Source organism: Trichomonas vaginalis, chromosome II (genome assembly GCF_026262505.1).
Source record: "Trichomonas vaginalis G3 chromosome II, whole genome shotgun sequence".
Classification (NCBI taxonomy): domain Eukaryota; phylum Parabasalia; order Trichomonadida; family Trichomonadidae; genus Trichomonas; species Trichomonas vaginalis.
Genome location: NC_067204.1, coordinates 108,310 through 120,950, shown reverse-complemented (window position 1 = coordinate 120,950; position 12,641 = coordinate 108,310). Strand labels below are relative to the sequence as shown.

General features: G+C 34.5%; 11 protein-coding genes and 2 pseudogenes across 13 annotated transcripts, besides 1 other annotated feature; 3 read left to right on the top strand and 10 right to left on the bottom strand.

Annotated features, from left to right (window-relative positions):
• Positions 1 to 9,536: part of a mobile genetic element that runs on past the window's edge.
• On the top strand, positions 330 to 944 carry TVAGG3_0458110 (organellar and viral DNA polymerase type B; the record flags this gene model as incomplete). The annotated part of the gene is made up of 1 exon (XM_001284181.2): positions 330 to 944. The coding sequence occupies one exon, from the start codon at positions 330 to 332 to the stop codon at positions 942 to 944; it is 615 nt and encodes a 204-aa protein (XP_001284182.2).
• On the top strand, positions 1,033 to 1,947 carry TVAGG3_0458100 (KilA, N-terminal/APSES-type HTH, DNA-binding family; the record flags this gene model as incomplete). Its single annotated transcript, XM_001281045.2, has 1 exon — positions 1,033 to 1,947. The coding sequence occupies one exon, from the start codon at positions 1,033 to 1,035 to the stop codon at positions 1,945 to 1,947; it is 915 nt and encodes a 304-aa protein (XP_001281046.2).
• On the bottom strand, positions 3,552 to 4,029 carry TVAGG3_0458090 (P-loop containing nucleoside triphosphate hydrolases family; the record flags this gene model as incomplete). The annotated part of the gene is made up of 1 exon (XM_051234930.1): positions 3,552 to 4,029. A coding segment is annotated over one exon (478 nt), but the record flags the coding sequence as incomplete, so codon positions are not given.
• TVAGG3_0458080 (uncharacterized protein) lies at positions 4,066 to 4,521 on the top strand (the record flags this gene model as incomplete). The annotated part of the gene is made up of 1 exon (XM_051234929.1): positions 4,066 to 4,521. One exon carries the CDS (start codon positions 4,066 to 4,068, stop codon positions 4,519 to 4,521), a length of 456 nt encoding a protein of 151 aa, XP_051092753.1.
• TVAGG3_0458070 (protein of unknown function, DUF4108 family) lies at positions 4,538 to 4,957 on the bottom strand (the record flags this gene model as incomplete). Its single annotated transcript, XM_051234928.1, has 1 exon — positions 4,538 to 4,957. One exon carries the CDS (start codon positions 4,955 to 4,957, stop codon positions 4,538 to 4,540), a length of 420 nt encoding a protein of 139 aa, XP_051092752.1.
• Positions 4,986 to 5,819, bottom strand: TVAGG3_0458060 (uncharacterized protein; the record flags this gene model as incomplete). Its single annotated transcript, XM_051234927.1, has 1 exon — positions 4,986 to 5,819. A coding segment is annotated over one exon (834 nt), but the record flags the coding sequence as incomplete, so codon positions are not given.
• On the bottom strand, positions 6,259 to 6,948 carry TVAGG3_0458050 (uncharacterized protein; the record flags this gene model as incomplete). Its single annotated transcript, XM_051234926.1, has 1 exon — positions 6,259 to 6,948. One exon carries the CDS (start codon positions 6,946 to 6,948, stop codon positions 6,259 to 6,261), a length of 690 nt encoding a protein of 229 aa, XP_051092750.1.
• Positions 7,388 to 7,606, bottom strand: TVAGG3_0458040 (uncharacterized protein; the record flags this gene model as incomplete). The annotated part of the gene is made up of 1 exon (XM_051234925.1): positions 7,388 to 7,606. A coding segment is annotated over one exon (219 nt), but the record flags the coding sequence as incomplete, so codon positions are not given.
• Positions 7,983 to 8,393, bottom strand: TVAGG3_0458030 (protein of unknown function, DUF4106 family; the record flags this gene model as incomplete). The annotated part of the gene is made up of 1 exon (XM_051234924.1): positions 7,983 to 8,393. One exon carries the CDS (start codon positions 8,391 to 8,393, stop codon positions 7,983 to 7,985), a length of 411 nt encoding a protein of 136 aa, XP_051092748.1.
• TVAGG3_0458020 (protein of unknown function, DUF4106 family) lies at positions 8,462 to 9,248 on the bottom strand (the record flags this gene model as incomplete). Its single annotated transcript, XM_051234923.1, has 1 exon — positions 8,462 to 9,248. A coding segment is annotated over one exon (787 nt), but the record flags the coding sequence as incomplete, so codon positions are not given.
• Positions 9,537 to 9,622: 86 nt separating the features above from the next.
• TVAGG3_0458000 (protein of unknown function, DUF4106 family) lies at positions 9,623 to 10,444 on the bottom strand (the record flags this gene model as incomplete). The annotated part of the gene is made up of 1 exon (XM_051234922.1): positions 9,623 to 10,444. One exon carries the CDS (start codon positions 10,442 to 10,444, stop codon positions 9,623 to 9,625), a length of 822 nt encoding a protein of 273 aa, XP_051092746.1.
• A 222-nt stretch (positions 10,445 to 10,666) lies between these two features.
• Positions 10,667 to 11,294, bottom strand: TVAGG3_0457990 (annotated as a pseudogene). Its single transcript has one exon. A coding segment is annotated over exon 1 (628 nt).
• A 305-nt stretch (positions 11,295 to 11,599) lies between these two features.
• On the bottom strand, positions 11,600 to 12,592 carry TVAGG3_0457980 (annotated as a pseudogene). The gene has a single exon. A coding segment is annotated over exon 1 (993 nt).
• Between the last annotated feature and the right edge of the window lie 49 nt (positions 12,593 to 12,641).

The following is a 12,641-nucleotide window of genomic DNA, read 5'->3' as shown; positions in this document are numbered from 1 at the left end:
ACTTTTTCAGTAAGGACATATGGGGTAGAAATGAGGGTAGAAAACGGGGTAGATATACCCTTCTACCCTAAAATATATTTTTATTGAATTCAGCAACAAATTTCATGAATTTCCTCATATGTTTGCTACCCTCGGAAAACCGAGGATAGAGATTCCATTCGAAAATCGTAAAAAATTGCGACCCGCGGAAAACCGAGGAACGCCTAAAACACATGAAAATCGTAAAAAAATGACCAAATTTCATGATATAACTGTATCTTTTATACAAAATAAAATAAAAGCTAGTTTTTTTAAAATATTTTTTTTTATTTTGTATGTAAGAACAGGAAATGTCAAACACTGAGTTTGAAACAGTTAAAAAGATAGACAATGAGACCAAGGTGGTTAGAATAGGTGATTTAAACGTAAGATACTCAAAGAAATACAAAAAATATTCTTTGTCAGACATTTTAACACTATCTGAAGGAAAGAAAGCACACGACTGGGTTAAAAATGCTTCTACTCAGAAAATTTTGACAAAAAATCCTGAGCTTATGATATCGGTAAGATTCTATGGAACAAGAGCATATCTCATCGACAAAAGTCTTATACCAGTAGTTTTGTTCTGGATTGACCCAGTTGTTGGATATAATTTCATAACATATGGTTCATTCGATACGGAACGTTGCAGTGAAGGCTTACTTTACATCGTTCAGAAACCAAAGGACTTCAATACAAAGAGATATAAGATAGGAAGAACATTTAATATAACTCAAAGATATGACAATATAGTCAATAGAGTTAAGGTTGCGTTCGTTAACGATATGAGAGCTGCTGAAACAGAACTACTTGAAAAGTTTGAGAAGATGTATGGTGCTCCCACGAAAGGTAGGGAAACGTTTGAAGTAGATGAGATAGATAAAGCTATAAAATTATTTGACGAAGTTGCTGAAAAATACATGTAAAGCGTTTATTTTTGGTCTTTTATACAAGATAGAAAATAACGCTAATTTTATTTTTTTTTATTTTTTTATTTTGTATGTAAAGACAGTAATGTCAACAACAGAGAACACAACAACAGTTATAGTCCATGAAGCTATAAATGAAGAATACGAGTACATACAGTATAACAAACAGTTACGTCTCATTCGTTCGGTCAAAGACGATATGTACCAAATGCAAAGTATTTTGACAGCATGTTTTGCGCCAGATACCAAGCTTCCTAAAGACTGGTTTAGGAACCAAAGCACTATTGAACTATTAAATGAAGCTGAAAATTCGACTACGGATTTTCTCGTAGTCGCAAAAACTCGAGTGGGAGAAAAACCCCAGTCGCCAAAACTCTATGAAAACAGTGAAGAACAGCGAGTGGGAGAAAAACCGCAGTCGCCAAAACTCTATGAAAATCGTGAAAAATTGCCAAATGGTTTGAGAGGATATTATGTTCATAGACTTCTTGTAAATGCTGTTGCAATGTGGGCTTCACCTCGTTATGCTTGGTATATTTACAGACTTCTTGACGAAATTCATAGACAAGAACGTGAAGAGATGGAAAAGAAACTTCAAGCAAAAGATGAAGTCATTGAAGCAAAAGACAAAACCATACAGAAAAGAATACCACGTTCGGTACCAAAAGGAAAGGAAAAGAACTATAAGTATATGATTTATACTGAAGAGATGGAAAATGAAGAAGACAGAGATATGGTTATGTTGCATTTAGTCAGAAGAAACAACAAAAGCTTTTACGACCTTGCTAAGATTTACAAATCTGACAGAAATTGGTTCTATCGCGAAAACTTACCGATTTCAATGACACCGAATGAAGATGTTAAACAGATAGTTCAAGATACGTTACCTCAAACACACTATGATATGAAAGGTTGTACAATACTTACCTTCAAAGAAGATTTGCCATTGTTAAAGGAAAAAATAACAGAGTATTTCGACAACTTCAAACAAGTAGGGTAAATTTCAATCTTTATTTTTACGCTTGACCTTTACATTCTGCCTGAGGAAGTCTTTAACAAGCTCGTTAATTTCAATTAGATAAATTGCTTCGTCTAAGGGGTCAAGCTCCATACTGAGTCAGTACAATGTTGTACTTTTTCAAGACAATATTGTACTTTTTCAAGACAATGTTGTACTTTTTCAAGACAATGTTGTATAAATTCAGTACAATATTGTACTTTTTCAGAACAATGTTGTATAAATTCAGTACAATGTCTCTCAAATTTGAGTACGGCTGTACTTTTTCAGAACAAGTCTTGTACTTTTTCAAGACAATGTTGTACTTTTTCAAGACAATATTGTACTTTTTCAAGACAATGTTGTACTTTTTCAAGACAATGTTGTACTTTTTCAAGACAATGTTGTATAAATTCAGTACAATATTGTACTTTTTCAGAACAATGTTGTATAAATTCAGTACAATGTCTCTCAAATTTGAGTACAGCTGTACTTTTTCAGAACAAGTCTTGAACTTTTTCAGAACAATGTTGTACTTTTTCAGAACAATGTTGTACTTTTTCAAGACAATGTTGTACTTTTTCAAGACAATGTTGTACTTTTTCAAGACAATGTTGTACTTTTTCAAGACAATGTTGTACTTTTTCAAGACAATGTTGTATAAATTCAGTACAATATTGTACTTTTTCAGAACAATGTCTCTCAAATTTGAGTACGGCTGTCCTTTTTCAGAACAAGTCTTGAACTTTTTCAGAACAATGTTGTACTTTTTCAAGACAATGTTGTACTTTTTCAAGACAATGTTGTACTTTTTCAAGACAATGTTGTACTTTTTCAAGACAATGTTGTATAAATTCAGTACAATATTGTACTTTTTCAGAACAATGTTGTATAAATTCAGTACAATGTCTCTCAAATTTGAGTACAGCTGTACTTTTTCAGAACAAGTCTTGAACTTTTTCAGAACAATGTTGTACTTTTTCAGAACAATGTTGTACTTTTTCAAGACAATGTTGTACTTTTTCAAGACAATGTTGTACTTTTTCAAGACAATGTTGTACTTTTTCAAGACAATATTATATTGTTTCAGAACAAAGACGGTTAAGACACAAACGAATGTCCGACGTTCCTCTTCCTGAATGTCTTCCAAAGCCAGAAGAACCGACAGCCCCAGCACCACAACAGACTAAGACTCAAACTTTACATTTTTCAAGCTTGACTTTTTACAATTTGAACTTTGTTCGCGTAGATGTGAATTCTGAAAGAAGTATGAGGGTCTTGTATGACTTTGTACTTCTCCCATAGTTCATGTCTGTCAAACTTACCTGCCATGGACTCTTTCATAAGTTCCATGAAATCGTCTTCGGACAATCCAGGGAAAAGTATGATATCAGTAAGTATTCTCTTTACATCCTTACTTAAACTCTTGGCTGTCTGTACACAAATGACAACTGAAATGTTAAAGTGTCTGAGCTTCTTAAGAATTCGACACATGTCTTGTTCTCTGTTCTTTAACAAAGGATGAGAAGCAAAGTCATCTAAGATAAGAAGACATCTATGAGGGTAAGTCTTCCAATCGTACGATTGCAATTTCTTCGAAATGTATTCTATCTCTTTCTGTTTGTTTCTGAAGTGTTTCTTCTCTAATATTCTCTGCATTTCCTCATTTGGGTCTTTAAACTTCGAATTTATATACTCATTTATAGCATTGTACTTCAAAACTCTTCTTTGGTACTTCTTTATCCAATCTAACAACTCAGAGTCTTTTATACATACTAACTTAGACTTTTTTATAATATCTTTGAACGAATTGACGGTTTGGTCAAATTGACCAGAAGTACTACAAATGACTACTAACTCATAGAATGGGTTCTTCTCATCTAGTTCTTGTTGTTGTGCAGCCATTTTAAGATAAGTGAAAGTCTTACCCGACCCAGGTGGTGCGATTAGACCTGTTATACCATTCTGAGCAAATAAGAACTTGTCATGTATAGGCTTTATCTGAGCATTTTCTAACTTCCTCTTGTTCTTGTTTAAAACATTCTCAAATTTCTTGTCAATGTCAGCAAACTTTTTTTCTAACATATTTTTAGAAAAATTAAAATTTTTATCTTTTAGAAAATGTCTAGCGATTTCGCTATCTATATTCGAGACAAGCTTTTCGACAGCAAAACATCTGTCGACCATAAAATCTTACATAGTGTAAACAAGAAAGGTGAATTTGTTCTAAAGTTCTGTTTCTGGGAATATGACAAGAACCATAAAACATTAGGCAGAGAAGTCTTTAAGTTTGTCAATGACAGACTTGTTGACAGAGATGACGCCGATTGGAAAGATGAAGTCCAACAAAAGTTCTTAGAATGCAAAGAAGGCACATGCGCTGTTCTTGAAGATGAAATAGAAAACAGAATAGAAGAGCTATTAAAGGACAAAGAACTTTTACAAAAATATGGTTCTGAGAAGTTTGACATAACCCCACCAGAAAAGAAGAAGAAGAGAGAAAAGAAAGAAAAGAAAGTAGAAGAAGAGAAGAAAGAACCTGAACCAGTTCCAGAGAAGAAGAAATTTGACATGTAAAAATAAAATTTTATTTTTAGAACATTTCTGGGTCAATGTCAATGTTCTCTTCCTCTTTAGGAGCAAACACTGGCTTAGACTCTAAAATCTTTTTACCTAATTTACCTTGAACTTCAACTATCTTAGACTCATAATATTCATAGTCGTCTGCTTTCTTTGGTTCATAAGGTATAACAAGTTTGTATGCTTTGCCTTCTTTAAGGTTTGAAAACCTTCTGTCAAAATTTTCTTTGACTGCTAACAAACCTTCTATGTCTAAGTCTTCAAATTTCGCACCATTTTTAGTCACAATAGCAAACTTAACGGGTTCGATGTTCCAAACTTTGTCAAATGTAGACTTTTCAAAATGGTAGAAGTAAACATTCAAATAAGCGAATGGGTCTAGTTCTTCTTTGACTTCTGTCATGTACTTATTTACTGAAATATATTTCGTCATCTTTTCTATCGGATAAAAAAATATTTTTTTAAAATTTACTCATAAAAATTTTCTTTGTATATACACCATTCTGAACATCTAAAAGATTTTTGACATTTGCCAAGAATGTTCGTTTAGACGCTGTCATATAACCATACTCTTGACAATATTGTTTATATTCATCGTACAACGACCTTTCATCTAAACACTCAAAGTTAGTCTCATCTATAAACAGTTCATATACACTCTTGTTTGCTTCTAACAATGTTTGTCTTTCTTCGGTATGTGGAATTTGTCTTGGATTGAACTTAGAAATATCTAATGTCATGAAATATGAGAACAAGTGGTTGTAAAAGTTAGGTGTCAAAGTTTCTGCTAAGTCGTCAAAATATTCTGTATCTTGCATATGAGAATCTGACGTTCTGACAACTACATATCTTCTGTCAGAACTTTCTAACTTCATCGGAACAGCGTTGTTTGAAACCATGACGAAGTTTGCAACATTTTCACAAACTCTTTGGTCTTTATATTTTCTTTCAACAACTCCAACTTTGTCTGTTATAAGACTCTTCAAAGCATCTGAGTTCAAAACTTTTGTTGTATCTATACTTTGAAGTTCGTTACATACTATAAGTTTCATATTCTCTATTGAAGAGTTAAATTTACCGCAGATGTTTTCTAAGTTTGTCATATTAGGGTTCGAATAGCCCTCTAATAGTTTGCATAAGATATCTGTAAAGAAAGTGTTCTTACCAGTTCCTTGTTTTCCAATTATAATGAGAGCAGTTTCATTTTTAGCACTTGGATGTTGTAAGATGTTTGCAAACCAACATAAGATATACTCATAGACTCTTTCGTTTCCATTGCATATAATTTCTTTGACATGGTCTAACCAAGCTTCTATAACATTTTCTTTCCATTCTACTTGTTCGTATTTATATCCAGTGAAGATAGAATAGAAGTTTGGAGAAGGTGTATAAAACTTTATACCACGAACTGAAAAATCTTCTAACTTCGACAATAAGATATCCCAAGCATCTAACATCTTCATACCAACCTGTACGACTTTTATTTTCTTAAGTTTCTGTCTACATTCTTGTTCTGAAACTATGGTTGCTCTTGGTTTGTTAAAGACAACATCCCATTCTTTCATGACATAACATTCTGGGGCAGAGTCAACATAAATGACTAAACGTTTCAAATTCTCGACTGCTTTGTTATAGTCTCGAAATGGACACATATTTCTGAACGCTTGGAAGTCATAAAAATCTGAAACGTCTATTCTGTACATTTTTTTATAAAAATAAAAAAAAATATTTTTTTTATTCTTGAGCTATTTGTTGTTCTTGAGCTATTTGTTGCATTTGTTGTTCTTGAGCTATTTGTTGTTGAAGTTGTTCTTGTAGTACAATACTTTCACCAGTTGCATCTTCCAATTCGAAACTTTCTGCCGTCATTGACAAATACATAGGACATAAAAGTTTTACAGGAACAAAGTTTGCGTCGACTAAGGTTAAGTTTATGTTTGCTAAAGTGTTTGAGTTTACTAAAGCTGAAAACTCTGCATTCGAATGAACAATAGGCAAACCAGCAGAGAAAGTGTTGTTTATACGCATGAGTATTTTTTGGTCATAGTAGTTTCTGTCGATATTCGAATAGCACTTTGAACCTAAGTTTGAAACAATATATAAAATAGGTGTACTTAAAGTCAATGGAACAGACAAACCTTGTATGACACCTTTTCCTGTTATAGGAAACTGTTGGTAGTAAAAACCAGATATAAGTTTTGTATTATAGCTCATATCGTTTATACTAAACTCAGTCGGACATCCAAACATAATGAAACCTGCTCTAGTTGCAGCACATGTTACATCCGTCCTTAAAGTATTAAATAAGTCAACAAAACCTGTTGGTGGTATATCTGAGTAAGTATCTTCAAAGAAGTATTTTTTACCATTCACAACAATAAAATCTTCTGGTGTCAAAAGAGCAAAACAGGCTTTAGTCGTCATCGTGTTTAAGGTTAGTTTACAATATCGTCCTTGAGGACTTTGTAAGTTTGTTGTTATAGAATTATATGACTCAGGGTTTTTAGTCGTAATAGTATAAACCACTATGTCTTCTGCCATTTACTTAGCAACTAAATTTTAATGAAATGTTGTGGTCGTCAAATATTTTTATGACGTCTGGGAAACTATATTTTAAGTTCAACGTTTCACCTCCTTTCATAACGTATATCTTGTCAATGACATTATATGAAACACCACAGCAACTAACGTCGGGTTCTATTTCTTTGATGTTTATATCGTCTGCCTCTGTCAAAAGTTTCAATAGTTCTTTCAAAACTTCATGAGGTGCAATGACATATGAGTTCACTTTTACAGGGTTGTGTTCGACCAAGTTTAACATTATACCCAAAGCCTGACAAATCTTCTCCTGAGTTTTAAGTTTGTCTTTAAGTTGTTGGTAGTCGTTTCGAATATCTGCAACAGAACTTAAGTCTCTGCTAACTTCAGGGTATGTTGGTTGTTCTTTTACAGGAACAATTGTTATACCATCTTCGTCTTCGTATGGTTTCTCCACTTCAACATCTCTTTCTTTGACATTGACAACAACACTTTGACTGTTTGTTTGAGTTGGTGAATTTAACTTCACATCTGCCATCGCCATTAAACCTTTTGAAACACTTACGCTTCTATTTTTCGGAAATGACATTTTACTTAGAATAAAAAGATGGACGTATTTGAGTATCTCTTCGAATTGAAGCAAAACAAAGTTTACACACACAAACAATACAAGTTCATTGATAGAATAGTTCTTTATACAAACAATGGAAAATGTTATAGAATAGCAGTCTTTGCTGAACCAAAATATTTTCATAAAGCAAAGAAAGTTGGTATAACTGAAATGGTGAAAGTTCTTGAAGCAGACAAAAATATAACAACAAAACTGACCGATATTTCTAAAGGAAAGTTTTTAATACAATATTATATCAAAACTGGCGTACTGTCAATATTTGACGGAGAGAAGTCAGTTCAAGAACAACTTACTGACCTGCTGCCAAAATCTGCTCGATGGAAGCTGTCGTTATGCCAATCTGAGGAGCCCCAGCAGGTTTCATCGAACGAATCTTCAAAAGAGCATCTTCCGTGAAAAGTGCTATTGGTTTTGTAAACTTCTTTGCTTTCAATTCATTTGGACCGTCTCTGTCACCAGTATATTGTATTTGAACTGTACCAACAGTTGAAATACCACCCATAAAGTCTTCTGAGTCAGCAAATGGAATGCCAAGCCAAAAGTTTGAACGGTCTCCATTTGTATATTGAGTTTTTTGACCTCCTGTATGAGTCCATACTTTCACATATGGCATAATAGAACTTTGCATTTCAGGGTTAATGGTTGTTGTGAAGTTGTTGTTAAAGTTCATAGCATCTAATGTCAAGTTGTATGACCTCATATCCTCAACTGTAGAATATTCTTCTCTTGGATAATATTTGCCATCTATGTTTATATGGTATTTAATACCAGGGTTGTAGAAGCAAGAATAGTCATTTATAGTTCGTCTGAACAGTACAAACATAGTATCTGCATGTTTCATTGCAGTTGTTAAGGCAATATCTGTTCTTGCACCTGGGTCAGCACTTTGGTTTCCAACTTCACCTGCAAAGTCTTTGACAGATATTTGGTGTATAGGGAACATAAGTGGAACTGCAATATATTTGGCAGCTAAAGCATTTGAAATATCTGGGTCCAACATATAGACTGCAAGTCTGCTTTCTATTCTCTTGCATTCAAATTTTTCGCATGTGAACTTAACTGGGTCCCAAGCATCTCCAGCAGCATTGAAATAATAGTTTACTTCAGTGTTGAGGTTTGAGAAACCAAAGTCTAAGTCAACTTTGTTTTTGCAAAAGTCGGCGAATGACATTTTATTTGTTCCCACTACTTCTGTAAGAGTGAATGGGTCTTGTGTTGGTGCAATGACTAAGTTATTTTTGCTTGGAGTAAGTTCGATAGAAATTTTTCCTGCCCAGTTTGGCAAGTATCTTAAAAACCTGAAGATGAGGAAAGATGACAAAGGAACTCTAAGTTTCAATTTTACTTTGGTTACTGCTGCTGCATTTTGTCCAGAAAGGTCAACATAAACTCCTGGAACGTTAGGGTCAAGTCTTCTTATTTTCTCAATAGTTGCATACTGGTCTGTTTGTTCTCTAGCTTGTGGTTGTACTGAGTTTCTCAAAGCGAACCATTCATAGTTTGCCCATGTTACTGTTTGAACTAAGTCAGAGTTAGAATATATCTTATATCCCATGAAAACTTCTGGAGCATATTGGTATCCGACATAGAAAATTCCATTGCAACCTTTCTTGTCAGACAACTTGGCAGAAGGTTTTATTTCAATGTCTTGTTCCACGTATAAGAAAGAGTTGTCAATAGAAATAATATGAAACCTGTCGCAAGCAATATCTACTGTTGTTGAAGAACCTTCTCCAAACTCACCTACGTTTCCATAAGAAACAGCAGTTGTATATTCGTAAGTTCCAGGAACTATTTCTGACCTTCTAATGGCATTGTCGCATTCGTTATACCATTCGGAAACATTTCCATTCATAGCATCCAAAACTGTTGGCGTTATATTCTGAGCGGCGTACATTTCATATGAGTAAAAATATAGAATAGTTGGATTTATATGTCATAATAGAACCCACTCCGACCAAGCTTTACTTTCTTCCTGACTGAGTTTTTAACTCTTCTTTTTCCTTCATTGCCCTCTGCTTGAAGTTGTTGCATCTTTGCATTATGTTCATCTAGTATGTTGCAAATTTCCCATGTCCTTTTTGCCTTTGGGCTCTGGTCGCCCATCTCAGGTAACCTATATCCTAGAAAGATTTTGTCATAGTTTGTATTTGAGTCTTCGCGTATTGTTTGCATGACTCTTTCCTGAGTTTCTGGTTCAAGCTCTTCAAACAGTGCTTGTCCATATGGAATAAGCTCGTTTCCAAATATATGTTTTTGTAGCCATTCTGGTTTTCTTTCCATGTTACCAACTATATCTTTTGTGAATGGGAAAGCTTTTACCCAATCTTTCAGTCTTGCGTCGTTTATTTCTGTAGTTGGTTTTATTTTGTCAAGGAACATGTTTTTCAATACTAACATTTCATTTGGTACTGTCCATTTGAGTTTTCTTAAATATTCATCCCTTCTCGATTCATCGCCTGCAAAGTAAGTTTTTATGACATTTTGTAAACTTTCGTTTGCAAGGTCATGTACAATAGGTTCTCTTCCTTCGCTCTCCCTAACTTTCTTTCTAAACTCTTCACCAAATATACCATCTCTATGGTTCTGTGTAGTTCTTTGAGATAAATGTTCTAGAACGTCAGGTGTTATATTTCCATCAGCCATGTTCATTTCATACTGGTCCAAAATATCTGCATGTTTCATATCTTTCAATGGCATTAAAGCCGCGCTTAAAATACCAGCTATGTCTCGTTCACCATTGACTTCCATTGCGTCTACAACTTCTTGGAATTGAGGTTGTAAGTTTATGAACCACCTATCCGGATTAGCTTTATGACCCCATCTCATTGTAGTTCCATCGTCTGCAGAAACAAAAGTAGGTTTGTTTCCATCTTGGTTAGGTTCTGAATGAACTTTAAACAATGTTTCATTTCTATATGTTTTCTTGAAATTTAACCTTTTATCTTCACCGAGTTCATCCGAAGATTGAACGTTAAATGCTCGTAAGTAAAAAGGGTTGTTGTATTTGTGTACATTTTTTTTCAGTTCTTCCATTCTATGCTGGATATTTTCATCTGATGTTGGAGTCTTTTGTATGTCGGCAAACATTTTTCGATATTCTTCTACTATGTCAGCCGAATTTTTTTTAGACTCTTGGAAATATTCCATATTCTCCGCATACTCTTGTTGAGGGTCAAGAATTTTCGGCTGTTCCAAATCTTCATCTAGTTCTGTGAAGTTAGTTTCCAAAGGAGTGACTTGTTCGTTTCCTTCAGGCTCTTCTAGCTGTTGTTGCTGAACTATTTCTTCCATGTCTGGTTGTATCTGAACTTCTTCCTGTGGAGTTTCTTGTACCTCATCTGCTGGCATTTCATATATTCCGAGACCGTTTTCAACAATTTCCCTATCTACGTCATCCGCATTCATAAGCTTTTGTTCTTTCGTTCCGTCTCTATTTTTTACGCGTTTCATGACGAAAGTTGAATTGTCATTTAGCTCTGACATCAAATATCTCGGAGTAAATTCATCCATGTCATTTGGATGATATGCTATTAAATCATATCCCTTTGCGAGCTTGTATTTTCCAGGTTTGAATTATATCCATTTGGTGCTGAGCCATAAAGCTAAATAGGTTCGGGTCAGTATTTCCATCCTTGAACTTTCCAATAGCTTCTTTATATCTGTCACTAAAGTCAATAGTATCTGGGAAACCACACTCTTCTTTAAGCCTTTTTAAGAATTCTTGGTTTCCTTGTTCTCTACTTCTTTTATGTCCTTGCTCTGTTTGTGGTTGTTGTTGTTGTGCAGGGTTTTGAACTGTTGGTTGTGGTTGTTGTTGTGCAGTTTTGAACTGTGGTTGTTGTGTTGTTGTTGTGTGGTTGTTGTGTTGGTTTTGGTGCATGCCTATGTCTGTGTCCATGTGACGATGTAAATGTTTTAGGTAGTCCTGGTGCAGGTGCTTCTCTTGGAGGGTTTGGTGGTATATAAATTCCAACAGCTGGTATATAAGTTCCACCAGCTGGCACATATGTTCCATCTGCAGCGTAATGTCCTACCTGACTTTTCGTTCTTAAGAAAGCATTTACTAGGTCTGTTTTGGTCTGTTGTAACTCTTTTCTTGACTTTCCACAACAGTTGCTCTAACGGCGTCATAGGCACTTTGAACTGCCTGTCTCGTTGCTGCATCTGTTATTTTCGTCATATTTTGTGCTACTTCTCTTAACTCTTTGTCGAAACCTTCAGACTTCAGTTTCTTTCCAGATGAGAAGTCGTTCACTTGTTTCACCTTACTATGAAGAGCTTCGAAAGCGTTCTTAAAGTCAGCATTTGTTAAAGCTTCATTTGAACTATCTTCATCCGCTTGTATTTTTGTCCTTATTGACCCTATGAGTTGGGCTGCTTTAGCGTTGGCTTGGGCATCTAACCAGTCATTGTTAGCTTTTATATATTCTGCGCTTTTCATTGCCTTTTGCATAGCCGCGTCGTTATTTTTACTTTTTGTGCTAAGTTTTCATACTGTACGGTTTGGTTTTGCAACTGTAAAAGTTTTTCTGCCTTTACATTTGCTTCAACTTCTTTTTTATACTCATCGCTATCCATATATGTCTTCAGGGCTTTTTGTTTTATCTCTTCATCTTTCAGTACTTTATATCGAGTAGTATGGTTTTTCAAATTTACAACATCTTGTTCCATTTTTGCTACTTCTGCTGCTTTTTCTGACACTTTTTTCGCATATTCCTCTGTACTTAGTTCTTTCAGTTGTTCTTCTTTCTTCTTTTTCTCTACGTTTAACTCATTGAGTTTCTTTGTGTGTCTGTCATATTCTAGTTTCTTTTCGTTTTCACTTATTTGCTTCTGTATGTCTATGTTTGACTTTTTGACATCTGTTATTTGATTTTTGAGTGAACTCAAATTCATTTGACTTTGAGGGTTATATGCTGTTCCGTCTGCAGCTCCACCATAGCCT